The 24,817-nt window shown below is 44.3% G+C and overlaps 1 protein-coding gene across 9 annotated transcripts in view; it reads left to right on the top strand.

Annotated features, from left to right (window-relative positions):
- Positions 1–24,404, top strand: part of PPARA (peroxisome proliferator activated receptor alpha) — a 65,599-nt gene extending 41,195 nt beyond the window's left edge. For all 9 annotated transcript variants that reach the window (XM_075602729.1, XM_075602732.1, XM_075602733.1 and 6 more), the window contains 4 exons: positions 4,156–4,294; positions 5,440–5,639; positions 12,492–12,939; positions 18,421–24,404. In XM_075602729.1, coding sequence (XP_075458844.1) covers positions 4,156–4,294; positions 5,440–5,639; positions 12,492–12,939; positions 18,421–18,668 — 1,035 coding nt within the window. In that variant the 3' untranslated portion in view covers positions 18,669–24,404. The remainder of the gene's footprint in view (positions 1–4,155; positions 4,295–5,439; positions 5,640–12,491; positions 12,940–18,420) is intronic.
- The last annotated feature ends 413 nt before the right edge of the window (positions 24,405–24,817 follow it).

Genomic DNA, 24,817 nt, shown 5'->3' with positions numbered 1-24,817 from the left:
GGCACGGAGTATGTTAAAAAAAAATAATTTACAATTTTCTGAAATGTGTTCTTTGTTTTCCTCTTAAAGCAGCAACGTCAGTAATATGCTCTGTGGGCTGAGTACTTGATCATTGTTTTAGTGGCCATATGACCCACGATAAATAATGCAGCTTAAAGTAAAGAAGTATAACAGAAAAAAAAGCATTTATCCACTCCCAGCTAGTATCCCGGCCCAATTGCTAATCATTTCATAATTGTTACATGGAGTTGTTTATTGATCCCTAAAAAAAGACGGTAGAACTCAAAAACAAAAAAAAGTGTGCACCCGGAGTTCTCCCATAAAAATAACTGTGTGTGTGTGTGTGTGTGTGTGTGTGTGTGTGTGTGTGTGTGTGTGTGTGTGTGTGTGTGTGTGTGTGTGTGTGTGTGTGTGTGTGTGTGTGTGTGTGTGTATCACCTGTAACACTTGGTGAACTTTAAGTTGGATTGCACCTTTTATAAGTATATATTTACATTTAAATAAGATGAGATCTGGAATAGCGTGAAATAGGATTTTGGAGATTTTTTTAAATTGTGTGACAGAAGCAGCAAAGTGAATTATATTTTTCTGAGTTACTATCTCTGGTGCGTTTTGAGAGATTGGTACTAAATTAGTGCATGGCTATTCAGTGCTCTTAGATACTCCATATAATGCGCTTAGATACTCAATATAATGCGCTCAGATACTCCATATAATTTTGGCTGCTCTTATACCTTTTGGTTTTTAGACTCTGCTTTTCTGTTCCCCTCTTTTCTGAGTGAGAATCAGATGCCTCATCCATTTATATTAAATACAGACGGGGCACATTTACTTTTTGTTTTAGAATTGCTGTAGAACCTTTTGAGCCGCCCCTTGAGTGTAACATACACTTTAATCACATACTTTAAATCTTTATTATAACAGAGAGCTCTAGCTGCGAATTAGACGAGTCTAAAGTACAAGACATATAGGGTTATTATACATGTTTATCTGGTTTGTGTGACCCTCGTGGTATGTGATGACAATGTAACTGGTAGTAAGGGTGAGAGGTCAAACAGGTTTTTTTTCTCTGAGTTTCAGGAATCCCGTATAGCAAGAAATCAAAGCTGATATGTAGGGAGAAGCAGATGAGTGGAGAGCCTTAAAGGCAAGGAGGAGAACTTTGTAGGTGATCTGAAAGCCAGGAGAGGGATTTAAGGAGGAGATGAGCAGATCCTGTTGTGGGAGGAAGTGGAGCTATACTAGCTGCAGAGTTTTGGATAGATTGCAAAGGAGAAAGTTGTGAGGTAGGGAGACCTGATATTAGTCGATTGCAGTAGTCCACACAGGAGAGAATAAGGGCACACATTAGAGTTTAGCAGTCGGATGACAGAGGAAAGGGCGGATCTTGGTAATGTTACGGTTGAAGAAGCAACAGGTTTTAGCAAGAGCATGAATGCAAATGGACAAGGAGGGGGACGAGTCAAATGCTACACTTGGACAACGTGCTTTGGTAACAGGATGGATGGTAGTTCAATTTACTGTGATGGAAAAGGGGAATATTGGGCCAGGTTTTGGAGGAAATTAGCTCAGTTTTCAGCCTTTTAAGTTTGAGGCGGTGGAGCGCCATCGAGGAAGATTTGGCCAAGAGGCAATCAGGGACTTGGTACTGGATTACAGGTGTAAGGTTAGGGGTGGAGAGATATATCTGTATACCATCTGCACGGATGTGAGACCTAAGGCCAACAGAGACGGTAAAGGCGCAGTGGGAGAGGTATGAGGCGAACCAGGATAGAGCTGTGTTTCAGGTGCCAAGAGTGTTTAGAATCTAAATGTTAATAGTATCGAAAACAGCAGAGAGATCAGGCAGGGTAAATAGGGAAAATTACCATTTGGTTTTTGCTTCATGGAAATCATTTGCTACTTTAGTGAGGACAGTCTCAGCAAGTAAGCTATATGAAAGCCAAATTGTAGAGGATCCAGGATCGCATGGGAAATATGGAAGTTGAACTTGTGGGAGAAGAGGCATTCTATCAGTTTGAAGTCAACCAGTAGGAGGGAGACAGGGCGGCAATTTCAGTAGGCGCGTAGGATCAAGGGTGATGCTGAGAATCAGTTTGACAACTGCTTAAAGTACGAGGGAAAGGTGTTGGTTAATAGGGAGGAGTTGAAGATATGTGTGAGAGTGGAGACTAGGATAGGAGCCAGAGGCCGGAGAAGGTGTGAGGGAATAGGACCCAGCGGGAAAGTGCTGGGGGAGAAGAGTGAGTAACTGAGAAAATTGTAACTCTGTAAAAGGAGAAAAAGAATCGAGAGTTGAAGGGGTAGGTTTGGGTAGAAGCGATGTAGAGGTGGAAGGGATGGATGGAATCTCGCTGTAGATGACATCCACCTTACCTTTTTAAAGGGTTGAGTAAAGGCTTGAGGAGACTAAAGAAAGGACAGTAGGGGGAGAAGGCCTCAGGATGGACTCCAACATAGAGAATAGATTATGTACATAGGATTTGTGAGTGTTGATTAGTGAGGAGAAGTCATGCTGTTTGGTAGTAGAGAGAGCAGAGTTTAAACAGAACAGGAAACATTTCTAGAAATTCAAGGTTTCCTTTTGCAGAAGCTTTCAGAGGAAGCGTGTTTTGGGAATTTAGCCAAGGCCACGGGTTAGAGGAGAAAGTGTGATGGAGTCAAGTGACTTATAAAGATTGTAGATTCAATAGATGACAACTATTAGGAAGAATTTGACCGTTTTGTACCTCCAGTATACGTGTCCAGTTTGATTCACCTAGTACAGTGCTCTCCAACTTGTGGTCTGTGAGCCTTGTCCGGCCCCAGAATGACCTTGAAGTTGCCCTTGCTTGCTTATTTCATTGCAGGTGCTCAGGCAGATCTGTTCATTATCTAATAGTGAATCACACTATAAAGCTAAGGTGATAGAATATATGTTACTGATGTTATAGTGCTTACAAAGTGTCAGTGTCCGCCTTTGTAGATATAAAATGACATTATGGTACACTTCTGGCCCTTCTGCTTGACCAAGTGGGAGAAATATAAGGTTGGTGCCAAAAAATGTAGATAGATTCAATAGTAGGAAGGCAGCGGGCGCTCGTAGAGTTGAAGAAAAAGTGTTTATTGAACGTTACATGTTCCTCCTACGCATTTCACTCCCAGCTGCCTTCCTAGTGTTCAATCTATTCACACAACTGGATGTACCCCAGGAATCAGACCCCTGGGAGCAATTGGTGCACCACTACTTAATTGCTCCGGTACAGTGAGTAACAAAGGAGCGCAAGCTCTAAAATGCCCTTTTTCTTTAAATGTATCAAAACACGATAGAAAGTATCTTATATTTGCTGCACATGCTAAAGGACCAGCAGGTTAATGTCACGATCGGTGGCATTATTGGCATACATACTTTATTTATAGGCAACAAAATAATCCTGTGCTTCGAAGGAGGAAAAATCCCAGCCGTCAATAACACTTAATAAAAAAACCTCACAAAATGCAGGATGCTAAATCTGGAGAATTGAGCATAAAAAAGAATAGCGGACGCATATATAGAGAGCAAGCAGGGTGTCGTTAGAAGGCACACTGCCATATCGGAACACATGGAACTGATGGCAGATATATGTTTGTTTTGGTTAAACTAGGTGTTTGCTGGATCTAACAAAAACGTCAAATAATTTTTTTAAAGTGTATCCTGACAGTTTGCACATTTTTTTTGTGGATTTTACTGTTGTTCACTCGGCCTTATCATTAATCCAGCAAACAAGACTGATGATGCACCGTCCCCCTGTTTATTCTGCATTTTATAAACATAGGAATAATATCAAGTTTTACAATATATTGGAATATACCTGTCTGATAGTTGTCTTTGTTTACGGACCTCTTGTTTACCCCATTACACCTAGAATTCCTATTACTTCACTCTGGTCCTATACCTTGAAGTTGAACCTACAGTTAATTACTCTTACTACCATTATGTGTTATATTATAATGTCACGCGTATTGCTGCTGTGAAGCGCTAAATAAATAAAAATATACATGCATATATACATACGTACGTACATAAATATACCTACATAAATTATTCGCCACTGTTTTGCTGGCATCTCCAACATGAAACAGGTTTATTTCTTCTTTGTCATTTCTGCTATTTTTTCTTTTTTTTCCCCCACATAGGGTTTTTTTAGAAGAACAATACGACTGAAATTGGTGTATGATAAGTGTGCGCGGATGTGTAAAATACAGAAAAAGAATCGAAACAAGTGCCAGTATTGCCGCTTCGAGAAGTGCCTTATGGTGGGAATGTCGCATAATGGTGAGCGCGCCAAACTTCGGCTCGGACTGTCCTCCTAATAGGAATAGAAAGGGAAGAGTACGTGATAAATAGTCCTTCGATAAATGTATTATTTTCACCAACCCCTTACAACCGTAAGCAACTGAACTCAAGTTCTTGGAGGCTCCGGTATCACAAGAGATAACAAAATAATGAATATTAAGATGTTTCTCTGTCTATTTAGTGGAAATAATTCCTCTTACAGTGAATGTCCTAATGTTGCTAATATGTTTTATTACCAGTGTCCCACATACACTCATCCTGTCTTTCCGTAGAATGTATCCTGTACCCATTGGTATTTGTGAGTCTTTATCGCCTGTTAGAATACTGAGATTGACCCTGTGTTAAGGAGAACTACCTACTTGCTCACTTACCTCCAATTCATCAAGCTCAGTTATGGGTTAATCATGCATCTGAACCGGCACTCGCTCCTATTGATTGGGATGGGAGTTAAAACCCATTCGGTTGCAATAACCCATCATGGAGCTCGATGATTACTGGGGTAAAAGTGAACGTGTGTGTGTGTGTTGCTGTATTATAATGGCAGAGAACAGGAGTGGCCAACTCAAGTCCTCAAAGGCCACCATTGGGTCAGGTTTGAAGAACATAACCTGGCTTCAGCACAGGTGGCTCAGTCATTGATTGAACCACTTGTGCTGAAGCAGGGATATCCTTAACCCTGACCTGTTGGTGGCCCTTGAGGACTGGAGTTGGCCGCCCCTGGCACAGAACATACATAACTGCTTAGTGCTGCCATCGTTACATTGCCTCGCGTTATAGAATAAGGTTATATAATAAACTTGGGGCCTTATTGCATAAAGTATTGGAGCACAGATCTGGTGCCACCGCATATGAAGCACCATCAAGGTCAATTGGGCTTTCCATATCGTAGCGCAGAAATGACCAATGCACTCAGATACCTATCAAACGTCATTGCTTATGCAGTCACAGTAAAGTGTAGACCAGTAGTAGTCTTCGACTGAGCCACTGATTGATCCACCTGTGCTGAAGCAGGGATATCCTGAAAACCTGACTTTTCAGTGGCCCTTGAGGACTGGAGGTGCCCACCCCTGGTGTAGACATAAAACCGTGGCATTTGACATTTGTCGTGTGTCTTTGGATTTCAGCAATACGCTTTGGAAGGATGCCACGGTCAGAGAAAGCCAAACTCAAAGCTGAAATTCTAACGTGTGAACAGGACCTGAAAGATTCTCAGCTGGCTGACTGCCTGTCTCTGGCCAAATTTATTTACGAGGCTTACCAGAAGAATTTTAACATGAACAAAGTTAAAGCAAGAGCTATCCTCACAGGAAAGGCCAGTAATCCAGTAAGTGTTTAGGGCTGAAAGCCTTTGTGGTGCTGGGGTCAATGCACTTAAGGTCACCCCATGAACCCCCTCTCTAACCTGCACCTGCTCCCTTGTTCCCCCTGCTCTACACAGGCCTGCCCTTTCTCTACTCTGTCTCTCGACTGCATTGTAATAACAGCCTGCTCCTTTGCCTCAATAATAAAAACTTCCACTCCCAATATTCCCAGCACTTTTATCAGTTGACTATTGTCAAATCTCTGTAACCTACCTCTTCCATGAAGCATTAAAGGCATTAAAGGCATACTGTACTTTTACTAACACTGGCTTCCCCTCCTCTGCTAACTAACTAACTAACTAACTAACGTTTAGACTCATTTGCACACTTGGTACATTCATTGCTACTGCTGTCACCTCCTTTGCGCCTCTTTCATTCTGCCCCCCCCCCCTCTTTCTCTCTTCGCCTCTCCCTCTCTCTCACCCTGTCTCTCTCTCCCCCTCCACTCACTTTCCCCTTCCCTCTCTCTCTCCCTCCCTCCTCTCTCTCCCCCTCCCTCCTCTCTTTCCCCCTCCCCGTCTCTCTCCCCCTCCCCCGTCTCTCTCCCCCTCGCGCCTTGCCCCTCTCTCTCCCCCTCGCCCCTCTCTCCCCCTCGCCCCTGTCGCCCCCTCGACCCTCTCTCTCCCTCAACCCTCTCTCCCTTGACCGTCTCTCTCCCTCGACCCTCTCTCCCCCTCGACCCTCTCTCTCCCTCGACCCTCTCTCCCCCTCGACCCTCTCTCTCTCCCTCAGCCCGCCCTCTCTCGCTCCCTCGACCCTCTCTCCCCCTCCCTCCCCCTCCCTCGATCCTCTCCCTCGACCCTCTATCTTTCCCTCTCTCTATCTCTCCCTCCCTCGACCCTCTCTCTCTCTCCCTCGACCCTCTCTCTCTCTCCCTCGACGCTCTCTCTCTCCCTCGACGCGCTCTCTCTCCCTTCCTCGACGCTCTCTCTCTCCCTTCCTCGACGCTCTCTCTCCCTTCCTCGACGCTCTCTCTCTCCCTTCCTCGACGCTCTCTCTCTCCCTTCCTCGACGCTCTCTCCCCCCCCCTCTCCCCCTTTTCTCCCCCCCCCTCTCTCTCCCATGCACCTCTCAACCCTGCTCCATATGGGGCAATTCCTAATGTGCTGCATTATTTAAAATTCAGTGGAAGTGAAGCTTGTTAGAGATTCCCAATGCAGGCAGAAGATGTATTCATTTATTTGTTTATAAAAATGTTTTACCTGGAGGTAATACATTGAGAGTTACCTCTCGTTTTCAAGTATGTCCTGGGCACAAAGTTATAATGACAAATAATACATGGTTACAAATACATAGTTACAATGAGTGAAATGGGTTATACAGTACATTATATACAAGACATTGTATGCACAGTCAAAGATAATATATATAATAGGCGTATATAACAGTTACAGATCAGATTAAAATGTGAGACAGCAGAATTTAGACTGGTGGCGGAAGTGAGAGTCTCCGGTAGACTGTTCCGGTTGTGAGGTGCACGGTAAGAAAAGGAGGAGCGGCCGGATACTTTGTTGAGCCTTGGGACCATGAACCGTCTTTTGGAGTCAGATCTCAGATGATATTTATTTATTTATAAAATATTTTACCAGGAAGTAATACATTGAGAGTTACCTCTCGTTTTCAAGTATGTCCTGGGCACAGAGTTAAGACAAATAATACATGGTTACAAATACAGTTACATAAATGAGCAGGTTATACATTATATACAAGACATTGCATGCACAGTTAGAGATAATATATATTATGGGCGTATGAAACAGTTACAGACCAGATTAAAATAAGTGCTGCATGTGGTAGGGGTGAGGAGCTTGTTCAGATAGACATTAACTTTGCGCCTAGACTCAAGTGATGACCAATCTAGTTCTTTGAGCATTTCGCAGTGATGTGTGTTGTAATTGCATTGGAGGACAAAGCGCATATTGAGTAGTAGAGGGTATCAAGTTTGCCAAGGTGAGTTTGGGGTGCCGTGCCATATACTATGTCCCCATAGTCTATAATTGGCATCAGCAAAGCGTGGCCTTAGGGAGGATTTGTTCCTGTAAAGTACACATAGTTTGGCATATGTTTTTGATGTCAGGGTATCAATGTGCAACCCAAATGTTAAATGGGAGTCAAACCATATGCCCAAATATTTGAAACTAGTTACAGGGACTAGGATAGTATTAGAGTTGGTTCTGATCTGTAGCTCCTTCATTGGAAGCTTTAGAAATGTAGCTTTGGTCCCAAATACCATTGTTCGTCTTGTCTGTGTTTAAAAACTGTTTGTTTTGGGAAATCCAATTTTCAAGTCTCAAAAGTCAGTTTGAAGTACGTGTCCAAGGTCGGAGAGGCTATGGCTGTGTGCATATAAGATTGTGTCATCCGCATACATGTGTATTGAGGCTTCCTTACAAGCTGTAGGAAGATCATTAATGAACACTGAGAAGAGTAGGGGCCCCAGAACAGAGCCTTGTGGGACCCCACAGGTGATATCCAAGGGGTTGGAGATAGTGCCCGAGATAGACACATGTTGGGATCTTCCTGATGATAGGTAGGACTGAAACCAGTTTAAAGCATGCTTCCCTATTTCAGAGCACTGGAGTTTGTTTAGCAAGATAACATGATTAACGGTATCAAAAGCCTTTGCAAAATCTAGGAATATTGCACCAGTGAGTTGTCCCAGTTCCATTCCACACTGGATCTCATTGCAAACTTTTAGCAGGGTAGTTACCGTGGAGTGTTTGGGGCGAAAGCCAGATTGGAATTGTCTAGAGAAATTTGTTTTGGTATAGTAATCGCTTAATTGGGAGTGAACACATTTTTTCAATGACTCTGTATAATATTGGGAGAAGAGAGATTGGCCTGTAGTTTGAGACAGTGTTTTTGTCCCCACTTTTTAAAATTGGGACAACTCTGGCATTTTTCCAGGTCTTAGCAATATGGCCTGAAGACAAGATACAGTTGATTAGGAAAGCAAGCGGTTTGGCAATGGCTGGGGCGCCAAGTCTTAGGAATTTACTGTAGATTGCAGTAGGTCAGGTCCACATTGGCTGCTTAGTTTTAATTTGAGGAGCGCTTGTGTAATCTCTCCTCTTCGGATACTGGGACAAATTGAAAACTGTTGGGAGAGGGTGGAGCTATAGGGGTACTCCCACAATGAGGTTCATGTATGTAGTTCAGGTTGCGTATTGCTAATAAATTAGTAGCACACCCAGCAATGCATTGGCAATGTCAGTGGGATATGATTGAAAGACACACATGCAAGGTTACCTAGGTAAGGGGTGCTCAAATCTAGTCCTCTCCCTGCCCCCCAAACAGGTCAGGTTTTAATGATATCCCAGCTTCAGCACAGGTGGCTAAGTCAAAGACTGAGCCACTGATTGAGCCATCTGTGTTGAAGCAGGGATTGATTGAGCCACCTGTCCTAACACTGGGATATCCTTAAAACCTGACCTGTTGGTGGGGTCTTGAGGACTGGAGTTGATCCCCCCCCCCCCGACCTAACTGATAAGACATTGCTTCCCAGGCTAGTTTGCAAAAGAGTTGTTATCTCTACTCTCCCATTTAATCCCAGTTGGAGTTGAAAGGAAGTGTCCTGTCGTTTTGTAGTTGGAAGATGTTTTTGGCAGCGGTGCAAATATGGTCCTGAAAGTGTCCCATGTATTTCATGTTGCTTTTGTCAAAAGCTTTTTATTGGTTGATTTCCAGCTAAAGACGAATGCTGTGGACATGCCTAACTTTCCGTTAGTGGACGTCTTTTTTTTATAAATCCAGAAAAAAACATTTTTACATCAATACTCCGAAACCGAAAACTACCAAAATTCGAACGGGGCATTTCTCAAAAAAAAGCCCATCATCGGGGGGGAAAACCAAGACAAATTGTTAGAGAGAGGGAAAAAAAAGAGGTACACTGGGAAACGGAATAGGGGCGCTTTAAATCAGAGAAACGGTGTTCCCAAGCGCTGGGGAAAATGTCAATGAAATAAGAGAGTTTAAATGTTATATTCAGGATCGTTACAACTGCCTTTTAAAAGACTTGACGATCTCTTAAATAAAATATTAACCTTTTTTAGTACAGGGAAGGCCGATATGAAATGGTTATTAGTCTTGTCAGTTCTGTGAGGACAGGTCAGGTTTTCAGGATATCCCTGCTTCAGCACAGCTGGCTCAATCAGTCCCTGCTTCAGCACAGGGGGCTCAATCAGTGATTCAGTCGAAGACTAGGATATTCATAAACCTTGACCTGTTGGGGGTGGAGGGTGGAGGGGTCCTGAGGACTGGAGATGAGCACCACGGAGTTAAAGAAAAACTCCCAGTGCAGCAAATCTAGTTTCTTTGTCTAGTTAATAACTGTTCAGTGTCAACATAACAAAGTGCAACTCTGCAATGAACCTGCTCACTTTAACTGAAAGCCAGTGTGTACATGGGGGAAACACAATATACAAAGAATAAATATCTCTGGCAGTGATTCCCAATCCTTATTGCACAGTGCACCCCCTGATTAGAAAATATTTGTTCTGCAAACTCTCTAATTAATCAACTCTCATTGCCTTCTCATCAGACTATCGCTAACAAGACTGTGTGACCGATGCCAGGCAGTATAGTGTCCTGAGCTCACGGGGGGAACTCGCTTAATAATCCCCCAAACGGCACCTTAGTGTGAGCAGACCGCATGGGGAGTATAGCTGTCAATCACTGCGGGAGCTTCCAAAGTCACGACCCATAATGCCTTGCATGTAAAGCATTGTGGGGAGCAACTTTGGAAACTCCTGCCGTAATTGACACCTGTACCCCACACCAGAGCCGCCAACAGGATTTTTGGGTCTCAGGACAAATTTGAAAAATGGGGCCCCTGCAAATATTATGATATCATATTCTGTCTACTTTGCCCCATCATGTCTCTTTGTTCCACCCTCATGTCTCCTTTTCCCCCTTATAGTCTCTCACCCCCCTAGTCAGTCCATCCTTTCTCCTCCTCTCGTATTTCTCTTCTTTCCCCCCTCTCCTCCCCCCCAGCATGTCTCTCCAGGGCCGCAGACAGATATCCCAGGGGCCCAGGACTAGAGTTACGACCGGGACCACCCCCCTCCCCCACCTCCCCCTTTCAGTCCTTATTTCAAAAAGAGGACACCTTCATCACTCGCGTATACGGGAGTGGTGTGCGCTCATCGCGCGTGCGTGAGTGCTGACCGTATATCATGCGCGCGGTCGGTGCTCATCATTCGCACATGCGCGGTCGGCTTTTGTTCGCGTACAGGGAAGCGGTGTGCGCCGACCGCTCATGTGCAAGTGCTGACCGTATATTGTCAGTGCTCATCGCTTGCGCGTGCCCGGTCGACTTTCGTTCATGCATGAACGCCGATCGCGCATGCGCGGTTGACGCTCACGCATACGTAGCCGGAAATCCCGGAAGTTTTAAGATATTTACAAATTTCTCCCGGACAGTGAGTTTGAATCAAGAAGCCGGACATGTCCGGAACATTCGGACGTATGGACGTAACCCTCGTTTTTCCACCTCTAGGATGCTCTTTCGTGGTTTTTATGTAAATTCCCTTAGCATTTATTTATACAGTCTGTATCATTTTTCTAGTTCTAATAACTGAAAATAAGTATATGACCATAACCTTCCCTTACTTACAGAGAATAGTAAACCGGAGAAGTATTATTGGATTATTCCTAATAATTACAGTTGCTGATCTGAAATGGCCTTTTAATCCCTCCAGACACTCTCCGGTTTGGTTTTAGTGTGCGTTAGAGGGCAGAATACAACATCAGTATTGTGGACAGTATACTGTTGGCTAGTTTCAATTCGTTTAAGCCAGGGGTGGCCAACTCCAGTAATCAAGGGCCAGCAACAGGCCAGGTATTATGGATATCCCTGCTTCAGCGCAGGTGGCTCAGTCATTCTGACTGTGCTGAAGCAGGGATATCCTTAAAACCTGACCTCTTGGTGGTCCTTGAGGACTTGAGTTGGCCACCCCTGGTTTAAGCGGTATATAAAAAACAAAAAGACTTTGTAGGTGAAAATAAGGTTTTTGCTGCATCGCTTTGTAAAACAGCGTGTCAATTTCAAAGGAGTAATAATTCAACGTAAAATGATGCGTTAAAGGCGCGTTGTAAGGGCAAAGATCCATGAATACCTGACCGTGATCGAGAATCGGTTAAATTGTGTTGATTTTGCTTTAAAAAATAAATAAAAATCTGAAACAAGTTTTGGAAGTTGCCTGTGAAATGTAAACAAGTCTTTTTAGTTTCAGAATCCTCTGTATTATGTTTCTTGCTGCGTATATATTGTACCTACGCCATGTACCAACTGGTCCTTTCAAAGGGTGACGTTGTGTATAAATCTGATTACTGTATCTTTAAGGTGCAGGAAAGACGATAATAAGATAATCCTGCTATAAATGATAGATCTATTTTTAACTAATGGAAAGCATGCAACACTGCGTATAGTCCTTAAAGAGAGCAGTTACACTTATGGATGCAAAAAGTATGTTTATAGTGAAGATATCCCTCCTAGGAGGGATTAGCTGCATGTCATTGTAGGGTAACAATCACTTGAGCAGGTCCAGACAGTGTTAAAGCTTTACCATGAAGAGGCTTAATTTTAAAAAAAAACGCTTTATTTACTTTCAAAATATTTGTATATGAATTCACTTTGTATTTGAATGTCACTTTTTCTCATTACACCTTGGAACCTTGATGAAGCTGAGTCGCAGTCTCCTAAGGTAGCATGTTCCTAATTGATGAAAGAATAATTCCCGTTACTTGTATGCACCCATGTCATTACATATTTATTAAAAAATAAATCATTCTAATTGTTTGTTTCTTTGTAGCCATTTGTTATACATGACATGGAAACGTTGTGTATGGCAGAGAAGACATTGGTGGCAAAGCTAGTGGCCAACGGAATACAGAACAAGGAGGCCGAGGTCCGAATCTTCCATTGTTGCCAGTGCACTTCAGTGGAAACTGTAACCGAACTTACCGAATTTGCCAAATCCATTCCGGGCTTCACTGAGCTGGACCTAAATGACCAGGTGACTTTGTTAAAATATGGAGTCTACGAAGCCATGTTTGCCATGCTGGCTTCTGTAATGAACAAAGACGGGATGCTGGTAGCTTATGGGAACGGTTTCTTAACTCGGGAATTCTTGAAGAGCTTGAGGAAGCCAATTGGAGACATGATGGAGCCCAAGTTTGAATTTGCAATGAAGTTCAATGCATTGGAATTGGATGACAGTGATATAGCTCTGTTTGTAGCCGCCCTCATTTGTTGCGGAGGTAAGGATTACTTCTCATAATGGGACCATGTTAAGCACAGCTGCACATCACTGCTCTCTGTTATGGAGAAAATGAGACCTGCTTTTAACTGCTTGCTTCATATTTATGAATATAACATACAGCTATTTGAAAATGAAGATCGAGAGGCATATGTTTTATTATATTTTTGCTTACCGGCAATATAAAAAACAGTAGAACTACTTTTTAGTGTCCGTAAAGAGGCAATCCAAGCGGCACTTAAAACAAAAAATACCTATACTTTTTTTTTTATATATGCAGTCGTTGATTAGCTTTATTGAAAACGAATTACCTGAGCTGCCGATCTATTTGATCTCCCATGATCAATCGGCAAAGATCCTGCTTTCCAGGGTTCACTAAATGGCCGCCTTTTCGTTTCAATCAATCCTTCAGTCAGTGTAACTCAGCAGCTACAATGTATTCTCATATAACTAAGGTAACAATATCTATTGTTGCCGTTTACAGCTCGAACTGCTGGGAATATTGGCAACAAATTGTCACAAACAGGAAAGATCTTGCACTGCTGGGGAGGTGGGTTAAAGCCTGCTATTAAAATCAAAAGATGCTCAGTGTATTAAAACTCATTCAAAATGGCATTAAGAGTTGGGGGAAAAAAGTAGTAAATATTAGCTAATATTACAGAGAACTGATTTAGTTAAAAAAAAATCTTATTTGCTGGATTTTGATAGTGCAGCCCCACGCTTATACAATTACACCTTTAAATATTTTAGCGTAGTTCGGTGTAGAGCTGCCATGTGACTTTATAGTAGACTATTTTGCACCCGTACTTATTACCAGGATCTCCTCAGATGGTACATTCGGATATTTTAGGAAATTCTTGATACCCCTATTAGAGAGATTGTCTGAGGAGCCCGCTCAGGGCTCTGTGAGGTCGGCAGTGCATTGTTAGCAAATCTTGAACTCATTTGAATGAAAGTTTGCACTTTGCTGGTAACTACTTCACCGCGTGTGGAATAGGTGCCGTAGCCTGTTCTACTGTTTTACTTTGTGCTCTTCTCTATTTTTCTTCACCCTTCCTGTCTGAGAAAAACTATATTACATTACACAAATTTATATATATGAAAATCATTTGTCTGCACCTGTGTGATTCAGTTCTGCATTGATAGGCCAGTCTGTGTCCTATAACAGGACACACTGTATAAGTGTATACGTTTAAGGGTATCTACGCCTTTGTCAGGGGTGCGCAAACTTTGGGGAGTGGGGTGGGGTGAGGCGGCGGAGTGGGGGAGAGAGAGGGAGTGGGGAGGGGTGGGATAGCGATTGTTAAATAGAGAAATCACATACAAATGGTGTCCAAAAAGTAATTTTTTATTAAATACATTGTTTAAACATATAAAACATATAAAACCATTAATAACATATATATTTGAAATTTGCGTCACATTCACATGCGCCCCCCCCCCCCCCCCGCATCCCATTCTCACCCCCCCCCCCGCGTCACAGTGTGCAGGCAGTGATGGGTGAGCATGGTGTGCAGGGAGTGATGGGTGAGTAGGGTGTGCAGGGAGTGATGGGTGAGCAGGGTGTGCAGGGAGTGATGGGTGAGTGGGGTGTGCATGGAGTGATGGGTGAGTGGGGTGTGCAGGGAGTGATGGGTGAGCATGGTGTGCAGGGAGTGATGGGTGAGTGGGGTGTGCAGGGAGTGATGGGTGAGCGGGGTGTGCAGGGAGTGATGGGTGAGCGGGGTGTGCAGGGAGTGATGGGTGAGTGGGGTGTGCAGGGAGTGATGGGTGAGCGGGGTGTGCAGGGAGTGATGGGTGAGCATGGTGTGCAGGGAGTGATGGGTGAGTGGGGTGTGCAGGGAGTGATGGGTGAGCGGGGTGTGCAGGGAGTGATGGGTGAGCATGGTGAGCGGGGTGTGCAGGGAGTGATGGGTGAGCATGGTGTGCAGGGAGTGATGGGTGAGTGGGGTGTGCAGGGAGTGATGGGTGAGCGGGGTGTGCAGGGAGTGATGGGTGAGCATGGTGTGCAGGGAGTGATGGGTGAGGGGTGTGCAGGGAGTGATGGGTGAGTGGGGTGTGCAGGGAGTGATGGGTGAGTGGGGTGTGCAGGGAGTGATGGGTGAGCGGGGTGTGCAGGGGGTGATGGGTGAGCATGGTGTGCAGGGAGTGATGGGTGAGCATGGTATGCAGGGAGTGATGGGTGAGTGGGGTGTGCAGGGAGTGTCACAGAGTCAGGGTGAGAAATTCCAGGGACACCCTGCGACAACACAAAAAGCAGAAGTTACCCAGTAGGGAGGCATATTAACTCCCGCAGTGCCAGCGAGCTTTCTGTGTGAGGCACCCTCTCATCACACGGCACATCAGTGGAACTCAACCTAAACTGTTTATTTTGTATGTGTATATATATATTTAATTATTACACACACACACCTATACATACACAGACACACACATATTATTTACTGGAGTCTCCCGGCTGCAAACCCACAGAACAGCAACAGATTTGTCAGTCCAGAAACTGAATTGGCTTTCCCTTTTCTTACATAATTCTGGTGCTGTTTTGTTACACTGGTTGTGGCCCAGTTTTGAACTCCGTAGTAGGTAGGATGCAGACACTACAGGGGTAAGGGCAGCAGTACATGCATGGAAACACAGAGGGGAGGGATTTTTGTGCAGAAGAGCTTACAATCTAAGGTAAGCATTCTGATCTGGTAAGCGGCACAAGTCTCAGCTCTCCCATCTCGAAGACATTGATGAAGGATGCAGCAGACACAGCACTCCCACACTGCTCCCCACATTGCCTCCCACACTGCTCCTCACCACACTGCTCCTCACTACACCAGCCTGTCCTCTCTGCCTCCCACACTGTTCCTCACTACACCAGCCTGTCCTCTCTGCCTCGCACACTGCTCCTCACTACACCAGCCTGTCCTCTCTGTCTCCCACACTGCTCCTCACTACACCAGCCTGTCCTCTCTGTCTCCCACACTGCTCCTCACCACCCCAACCTGTCCTCTCTGCCTCCCACACTGCTCCTCACTACACCAGCCTGTCCTCTCTGTCTCCCACACTGCTCCTCGCTACACCAGCCTGTCCTCTCTGTCTCCCACACTGCTCCTCACCACCCCAACCTGTCCTCTCTGCCTCCCACACTGCCCCTCACCACACTGCTCCTCACTACACCAACCTGTCCTCTCTGCCTCCCACACTGCTCCTCACCACACTGCTCCTCACCACCCCAACCTGTCCTCTCTGCCTCTCACACTGCTCCTCACCACACTGCTCCTCACCACCCCAACCTGTCCTCTCTGCCTCCCACACTGCTCCTCACCACCCCAACCTGTCCTCTCTGCCTCTCACACTGCTCCTCACCACACTGCTCCTCACCACCCCAACCTGTCCTCTCTGCCTCCCACACTGCTCCTCACCACACTGCTCCTCACTACACCAGCCTGTCCTCTCTGCCTCCCACACTGCTCCTCACTACACCAGCCTGTCCTCTCTGCCTCCCACACTGCTCCTCACTACACCAGCCTGTCCTCTCTGCCTCCCACACTGCTCCTCACTACACCAGCCTGTCCTCTCTGCCTCCCACACTGCTCCTCACCACACCAGCCTGTCCTCTCTGCCTCCCACACTGCTCCTCGCCACACCAGCCTGTCCTCTCCCCTCTCCCGGGCTTGTGTAGAGCTATCTCACACTGACACACAGCTATCTCCCAGTCTGCTTGTCTCATCGCTGCACGGGCCGGCTAGCTCTCATGCCCCCTCCCCCCCCCCCCCGCATCACATTAACACGCTCCACTCGCGTCACATTGACACGCCCCCTCGCATCACATTGACACGCCCCCGCGTCCCATTGACACGCCCCCCCTCGCGTCACATTGACACGCCCCCCCTCCCACGCTCGCAAATTTCCTCTAGCAGGACAGGATTTGTCTCCTGCTTACAAGCAGGTGACGTCACAGCTCATGAGCGCCAGCCCGCTCGCTCCGCTCTTCTCTTCACCCTGGACGAGGCCTTAGGGGCCCACTCATTGAACTCTTATCATTGTCGATGCAAAATCGCCAGGAAGCTGCATACAATAGGACCCGATAATTCTTATTGAATGCATACTTTTATCACCCAATTTGCTGCAATACCATCTGGAAAGTGGCAGATAAAAAATTCTCAGGCTAGAGAGAGCAAGTGAGAGAAATCATCTGAATACGTTTTACATATTTCAATTGGTGTATTTCCCAGGTGTCACAGCTGTGTTCACAGGTATCTCTCCACGTAGAGTGTAGGATAATCTATTTGTACAGTCTCCTTTCCTCTCCAGCAAAAATTCTGTTTCCCCTACCTGAGGAAGGAGATTTCTGGCCTGACTTTCCGGGCAATCGTAAAACTCGCAACATAATAAGTAGCCCATGAATACTTTAACTTTGCGAGTTTATCGCCAAATTTACACGTAATTGAATTATTTCTAATGAATAGGCCTTTTGGAGTCAGAAGACAAAGCCCTTTGAAACGTCTACGGTAAAGTAAAGCTGTGTCCAAGTTAGGCCTCGGTCCCGCTGCGCTCGTTGGCGCGGGCAGCCACACGCGCGTTCCCCACCAGCAGGGGAATCCTCCCGAGCCGGTCCCGGTCCCCCCTGGCGGCACAGCGCACTACACGCTGTGGCGCGTTAGCCGCTATGGGATACAAGAGAATGGTGATCCCTAGCGTTGACGCGTCACGTGGTGTGGCTGTGAGCCAATGGGGGGGGGAGGCTTCGGGAGGAGGAGAGGCTTCGGGGAGCGGGGAGGAGAGTGGAGTGAAAGCAGCGTGAGTGCCTGTCTGTGTGTGTGTCTGAGTGCCTGTCTGTGTGTGTGTGTGCCTGAGTGCGTGAGTGCCTGCCTCTGTCTGTCTGTGTTTGTGTGTGTGTGTGTGTATGAGTGCCTGCGTGTGTGTGTGCCTGTCTATGTGTCTATGTGTCTGTGTGTCTGTGTGTATGTGCCTGTCTGTGTGTGTGTGTTGCTTTACTTACCTTCAATCAGCAGCCCGAGCCGGGGAGGGGGTGGGGGGGAGAGTAGCGGGTCCCTCCGCTCAAGCCACGCCCCCCCTCCTGCTCAAGCCTCCCACTCCCACCCACCTCCCGCTCCCTACAGACCGCATATCACGGTCTGTGTATGTCAGCGCCCCGCCTGTATGCAGTGCGGGCGCGCTGACTCTGGGAGCGGGGCCTTAGCCTTATAATTCACGGTCTTCGCTTCAAAAACCCTCAATACAAAATGTATACCTTCTGACATTAATATGTAAGATGAACTCGCTATCAGAATGTGTGGAACATTCTAAAGTGCTGCTTGGCTTGTTGAATTGGGTGACTGATACATTGCATCCATGTCAGAATGTTCCCATTCATGAAGCATCTCTGGTGGAAACGTAGTCTGTTGATGTTGCTGAATGCAGTGTTCTTATTGGTTAATCTCTTAGCCCTGTTTTATAAACCCATACCAAGCATGTTCCTGTCTCTGTACAGATCGCCCGGGCCTGGGGAACGCCGCCTGTATAGAGAAGATGCAGGAGAAAATTGTGCACGTACTGAAACTTCATCTTCAATCCAACCACCCAGATGACTGCTTCCTTTTCCCCAAACTGCTCCAGAAGATGGCTGACCTGCGACAACTTGTGACAGAACATGCCTTGCTCGTCCAGACCATCAAAAGGACTGAGACAGACGCGGCGCTGCATCCCTTATTGCAAGAGATCTATAAGGACATGTATTGAGGGGTTCCATTTTTTTTTTTTTTTTTCGGGATCTAATTTTATTTACGTACTAGATGGGAGCATGGGTGTAATTTTCGTCTCCCTCCCACCCCCCTAAAGACAATTTTTTTTAAGCAGCTGTGCCTTCTACTTAGCCTCTGCAAGAGGCTTAGTGCATAACACTACATTACGTTGTATGAATCACAAAGACGATGTCCAAGGAAACAACACACAACAGGATTGCATGCAACAATGGTTTGTTTGTTTTTCTCAATATACCTACAAGAAATGAAGAATCTCTTTTTACGATGGAAAAATATAGCCTAACAAAGCAGTGGTTTTCATCTCTCTCCTCTGAGAACTTCAGATCATGTTTTGGAGATACCCAAGCATTGCTAAATCAGGTGCATTCTCAGGTTTGCTTGGCCGTGTCTAAACATTTGTTTGTGGCTCTCTGTGCAGAGTTGAAAACCAACGTGCCGAAGCTTTGCAAACTACAACTCCAGTTCCTAAACCCAACTCTCTGGCCTTGTGTGGCCGTACCATGAAGAAAATGCTCTATAGCTTGTCCTTGGGAGGAGGCTTCCTTGGGGTGAAAGGAAAGGAACGCAGCTCTTTGGCCCTTATTCAATATGCTCTGAAGATGCTTCCCAAAGTCAGGGAAGCCTCTGAGCATCATTCACATGAATGTACCCTACATTGAGAAAAGTAATGGAGCGCATTGACATGGAGAAGTGGCTTAGTGGTGTAATTTATCATTAGTTTTGTCTCTTAAGTGAAGACAGCACTGAATTATCATCTTGTGTGGGGTTTTTTTTTTTGGCATTAATACAAATCAGCCCTATTTTGTGCTGCAAGTACAGGCAGTCCTCGCTATCCAACGTTTCACTTTACAACGAATGGCATATCCAACGCTTTACAATGCAACCCTATGGGCCGTTTTCCGACGCCGGAATGTGTTATCCGACGCTCACCGCCACTGATTAACATGGGACTCACTTTACAGCGGTTTCACTATCCAACGCTACTTCCAGAACGGATTCCTTTGGATAACTGAGGACTGCCTGTATATATACCCCTACATTGCTTCAGCTTACTACAATGTCATCCTGTCCGAACACCACATCAAATTCCGTTATAAGATGCAGAACCCTCAACTCCCACCAGCCTAGTTACAATTGTAGCCAGCGTTATTGCACCTGCCGGCACGCTCCCGTGGGCCAAATAAAATGGTATCTCTGCCACCTCAAAACAATGGCCGCTTCTCCCGTTGGGGCATAGCATATGTCCCACTGCAGCATGCCAACGGTTGCAGTAACGTTGGCAACATCTGTATCGCTTGGAGTTTTCCAGAGCATTTGTTGGTTATTACTGGTATTCTGGACAAAACGAGGATGGATGCCTGTGATTAAAGCCTATTGTACAACCTACAATAAGTACCCACGGTTATAGTTGTGTAATTTCACGACATAGTCGTGTACTTTTATATAAAGTACTGCCTACCCGACCTCTTATTTAAACCAGGGACATACGACTTCCCTATGAAAGTCTCCAGGGGTTTCTTTTCTCAGAGAAATGCTGTGTAACACTATTTTTGAGGTTCATTATAATATGGCATTCATTCTGGATTTTCTAAGAACTGGTTTCTAACAACGTCTTGATTGGTACAACTTGGGAAGCGGGGAAGGGTTGTTGACCCTGAGTAGTTCTCCGTCGCAATCTGAAGAAAGCTGCAAGCTTTGTCTATTCTTGATGTCTGCTGTTGTACTGTTTGGAGTTTAGATTTTCCAGCCCAAGTTTTAAAACATTTATTTTTTCTTTACATCTCAACGTATGAAAGAAACACATTTTATGGAAGGTGTTTCATGGCAGAGTGTTTTTATTTATTTGCTGCACATCAGTACAACTATCCCTCAAATCCCCTAAATTAACATTTATTGTATAGCGGTTAGGGAAAGAAAACTGAATTTTAGCTTTTTTTTAAAAAAATCTGTTCTTGTCTGGATTAAGATTTTGGTGAAGGAGCCAACTGGTTTTAGATAACAAAACGGTTTGAATACTTGATGTGGATTTCAATGGCTAAGTACTATGTAACTGCTCATTCGCTTCCCCTCAGCAGGGGAGGCGTTCCAATTAATTTTCATCATTGTGTTCCAGTGATGCATTTAGTTTTGGTGAATTTGGAACATATTTATAAGGAAATGCACTGCTTGTAGAGTAGCAATTGCATTTCTGTCTCAGGGATATATATATATTTGTCTTTTTGTTGATTATTGCTTCTGTGAACACTACAGCATGAGTGTGAGTTGTACAAACACCTCGTTAAAGACCTAAATTTTGCAGGTAAATGTTGTGTGGGGCCTATTTACTAAAGTCTCCTGACTGCAAAACCAGTGCAAACTCTAGTGCAAAAGAACAGCACAATATTTATCAAAGAAAACAAAATCCAATTCAAAGCAAGGGGTGTTTTCCATTGATAAATCTGGTGTGAACCCTTTACACAGTCTTTGGTAAATCACTTCCTCTTTGGTAAATCACTCCCTGTTTGGGCTATCTGATACATGCAGCAGTTCAGCCCCACCCTCCCTTAAAAATAACATGCTGCAGCATAGAACAATATTAAGTATTCATAGCGGTCAAATAAGTGAGTCTTAGGAGCCCTGGGTAAACAAATGTACATTTGTAGCTAGATCATTCTTACTTCAAACATTGCCCTTTGCAAAATGAGTGTGACATAACAGGTCTGAGTGTGGCTGGACTGTTTGTCGCTACACCTGCTAAGTTTATTTCCATCCACCAACAGGCAAATCATTGGCAGGTCCCATGATGCCCAGTAATGCCCTCGGCATATCAGTAATGCCCTCTGCTTATCAGTAATGCCCTCTGCTTATCAATATGGGAAGCATTTACTTGAGGGATTACTGAGTTTTCCTCACGGTTTAGAGGTCAGTGGGAGAGTGAACATTTGATAACATGATCATCATAGCAGAGAACCCGTGAGAGGGAGCGAGTTCAATGGTGCATTCTTGTATAAGATGAGCTGGTGGTGGCAGCAGCATATTAATTATCAGGGCCTGGTAAAATTCCTCCCCCACCCCCCAGATATATGAACGTCTGCTTTATATACACTATGTATACACTCATTATTCCGAGCTATTACAGCACCGGAGGTAGGTCCTTTACTTGCAGTCATGTGGATTTCTTTTTTTATTGTAACACTTCTTGTTACAACGAGTCGTTTTGAAGACCAAACAGTAAAATGTGCTCTCTATTTCTATATATCTATTCCCCTCTGTTATTCTTTCATGGGTAAGATATACATTTAGTGACACATTGCAGGCGTCCCACCATAAACCATGTGAGCTGAGAAACGGTCATGGTTACAGATGTTCTAATTAGACACAGGAAGAACAAGATTGTTTTATTCAAGCAAATAAATAATTTAGATGTATGGATATATAAAATAAATGGAAACTGGGATTGAGACATAAAGGGATAAAGTGGTGCCCCAAACAATCATACCTACAGAATGAAGGTTGTATGTATGTATGTATGTATGTATGTGTGTATGTGTGTATGTATGTGTGTATGTATGTATGAATGATTAGCGAACACTATAAATAAAATAATCCAGAGTACTGGAGAGGGTGCGACCATCTGAATCCATAATACAACATAAGGGAGAGAAATCAAAGGAACAGCCACAGTCTGCACTGTGTGATCAATGGGTTGCTCTTGAAAAAAGGCTCAGGTGGGAAACCAAAACGTTGACAAGTTTGCTGCAAGTATGGTGTGTCTGTTCCTTTGATCTTGTTCTCTCTCTAGTTCACTTTTTTTTTTTTTTTTTTTAATATATGCATTTTTATTGAACACTAATTACCTAAGCTGCCAATCAATGCGTTCTCCCTTGATCGATCAGCAAATATCCTCCTTCCAAGGGTTCACTAAATGGCCGCCTTTCAGTTTCAAATCAATCCTTCAGTCAGTGTAACTCAGCAGCTACAATGTATTCTTCTATTACTTGGGCAACATTATCTATTGTTGCAGCTTGCAGCTCAAACTGCTGGGAATATTGGCAATATATTACCACAAACAGGAACATTTTACAAAGATCTTGCACTGCTGGGGAAGTGTGCTACAGCCTGGTATAGAAATAAATCGGTATATCAAAACTCATTAAAAATGGCATTAAGAGTTTACTACAGAACTGATTTATTTTTTTTAACCCACACATGTAGGATATCGCTTGAATTGCTCCTTTAAAGAATGTATTTCTCATGTGAAATTGTCCTCCAGTTGGTGTTGTGTCTTCCAACTTTGCTGCAACCATTTCTTGCTAAAAGTCTCTCAAAGTGCAATTCCGTCCTTATCTAGAATAGCTAAATATCGGCAACACCACTTTTTCCCAGTGGATACTCTGAACTGTTGGCTACTTTCTGTCTTCTGCACTCTAGAAGTATTCTAGTGTCCGGCATCATTTGTATTCCTCTTTATTACCATCAGTTTTTTACCACTGCCAAAATTATGGATTTTATAAGGTCTTATAAGTAATTTTCCTTTTAAATAAACTTTCTAAAGGTAGTATAGGTACAAATAAAAATTAAAAAAAATAGATGGAAAGCCCTCCCTGTCGCTATCACAGTGAATACTAACCTGTATTATGAGATGACATAGTGAGGAGGGGAAATGAATAGTGTACATTAATAGGGTCAGGTCATTGGAGAGTACAGCAGAGGCTGGGCATGGCAGAGGTTAAACATAAGAGATAAACGATTGCATTAAATGGTTAACGGGGGCTTATTACAGGGCATTGTTGCGAATCAGGAAACTGTTGAAAAGGAGGGACGGTTGGGCAAATGATTTGGGACGGGATGGGCATTATACAATATTTGTCAGAGGAAGACTGTTGTAATACACAAATGTTTTTAGGATGTAATCATTTTTTTATTTTTAAATACTGGTAATAATAGGAAGTATGTTTTTTTTATTTTTCCCTGATTTTGTCTGGGTTCTGTATTTTTATTCTTGTAGGGTTTCAATGATTTAAAAGCCATGATTAGGAAGGTTGAACGAGCTGTAATGTGCGTTACGACTTAGCACAACTTAGTAGACAGGGCTCCCCTCGTGCTTACTGCAAAATATCTTGTTGAACTGAAGTGTCATTAATTTCATTGGTCCGAAAATCCACTGGGTGGATTCTCACACAGTTTACAATTGGTTGTAAATGGTTCAATGCCTGCTCTCTTCATTGGCACTAGTTAAAGGCTGAATGGCAAGATTCTGGCTTCAAGGGGGAAATGCCACCTTGTGCCCTCACCCTGTGACTGAACATGGAGTAAAGTGAAATATGACTGCACACTTCCCACTGTCCTATACTTATTTTACTCCGAGAACTGACACCCAAGTACAATAATAAGGCTGTTCAAAAGTGATCACCCTCCCTGTTGGCTCTTCCTCTCTCATGCACTTCAAACAGCAATAGATAAAAGCCAGTGGGCATGGAGGTCTCTCCTGTTTGATTATTACTGTGGGGTCTGGCACAGTATATATTACTATGTATTACTGTGAGGGCTGGCAATACACCGTATACATTACTATGTAGTACTGTGAGGGCCCACAATGCTTGATATGTTTGATTTAGTACTTTCGGAACGTGTGTTACGTTGGAAATGTATGGAGATACTGTGTTTCGTATCACGAGACAATGCACCAGCCCTCTTTCAAAAAAGGAAAACAATACAAATAACCCCCCCCCCCCCCACCCCCCAAACAATACCACTTTAAATATGTCTATATATTTTGTGGAAATGTTACATTTTAAATATATTCTTATTCTCGGAGCCGGTGTTTATTCAGAGAGCATAAGGTCGTTGAAGTTGTGCCAGTCCTGGAGGACCCTGGAAAGCATTGTTGTGTGATGGTAAATACGCCTTTAGCACTACAGAACGTAATGAATGAATATGTGACTTGTTACGTGCAGCTGTGAGCGGATAAGAAACATTTACATGCTGCAGATATAAACATCACCGTTGAACTGTTCTATAGAATCCCAGTTTATAATGAACCTTTTTGGCCATTAATGTTGGCCTCTACTCTCCACCCAGCATATCAGTCCTGATATCTTTGTTCCTGACCGGGTAAAATATACGGTTATAGCTCTTCTAATACTT

This window comes from Ascaphus truei, chromosome 5 (genome assembly GCF_040206685.1).
Source record: "Ascaphus truei isolate aAscTru1 chromosome 5, aAscTru1.hap1, whole genome shotgun sequence".
Lineage (NCBI taxonomy): Eukaryota > Metazoa > Chordata > Amphibia > Anura > Ascaphidae > Ascaphus > Ascaphus truei.
Note: the sequence above shows the minus strand (reverse complement) of the source record. Positions and strands in the feature narration are given on the sequence as shown.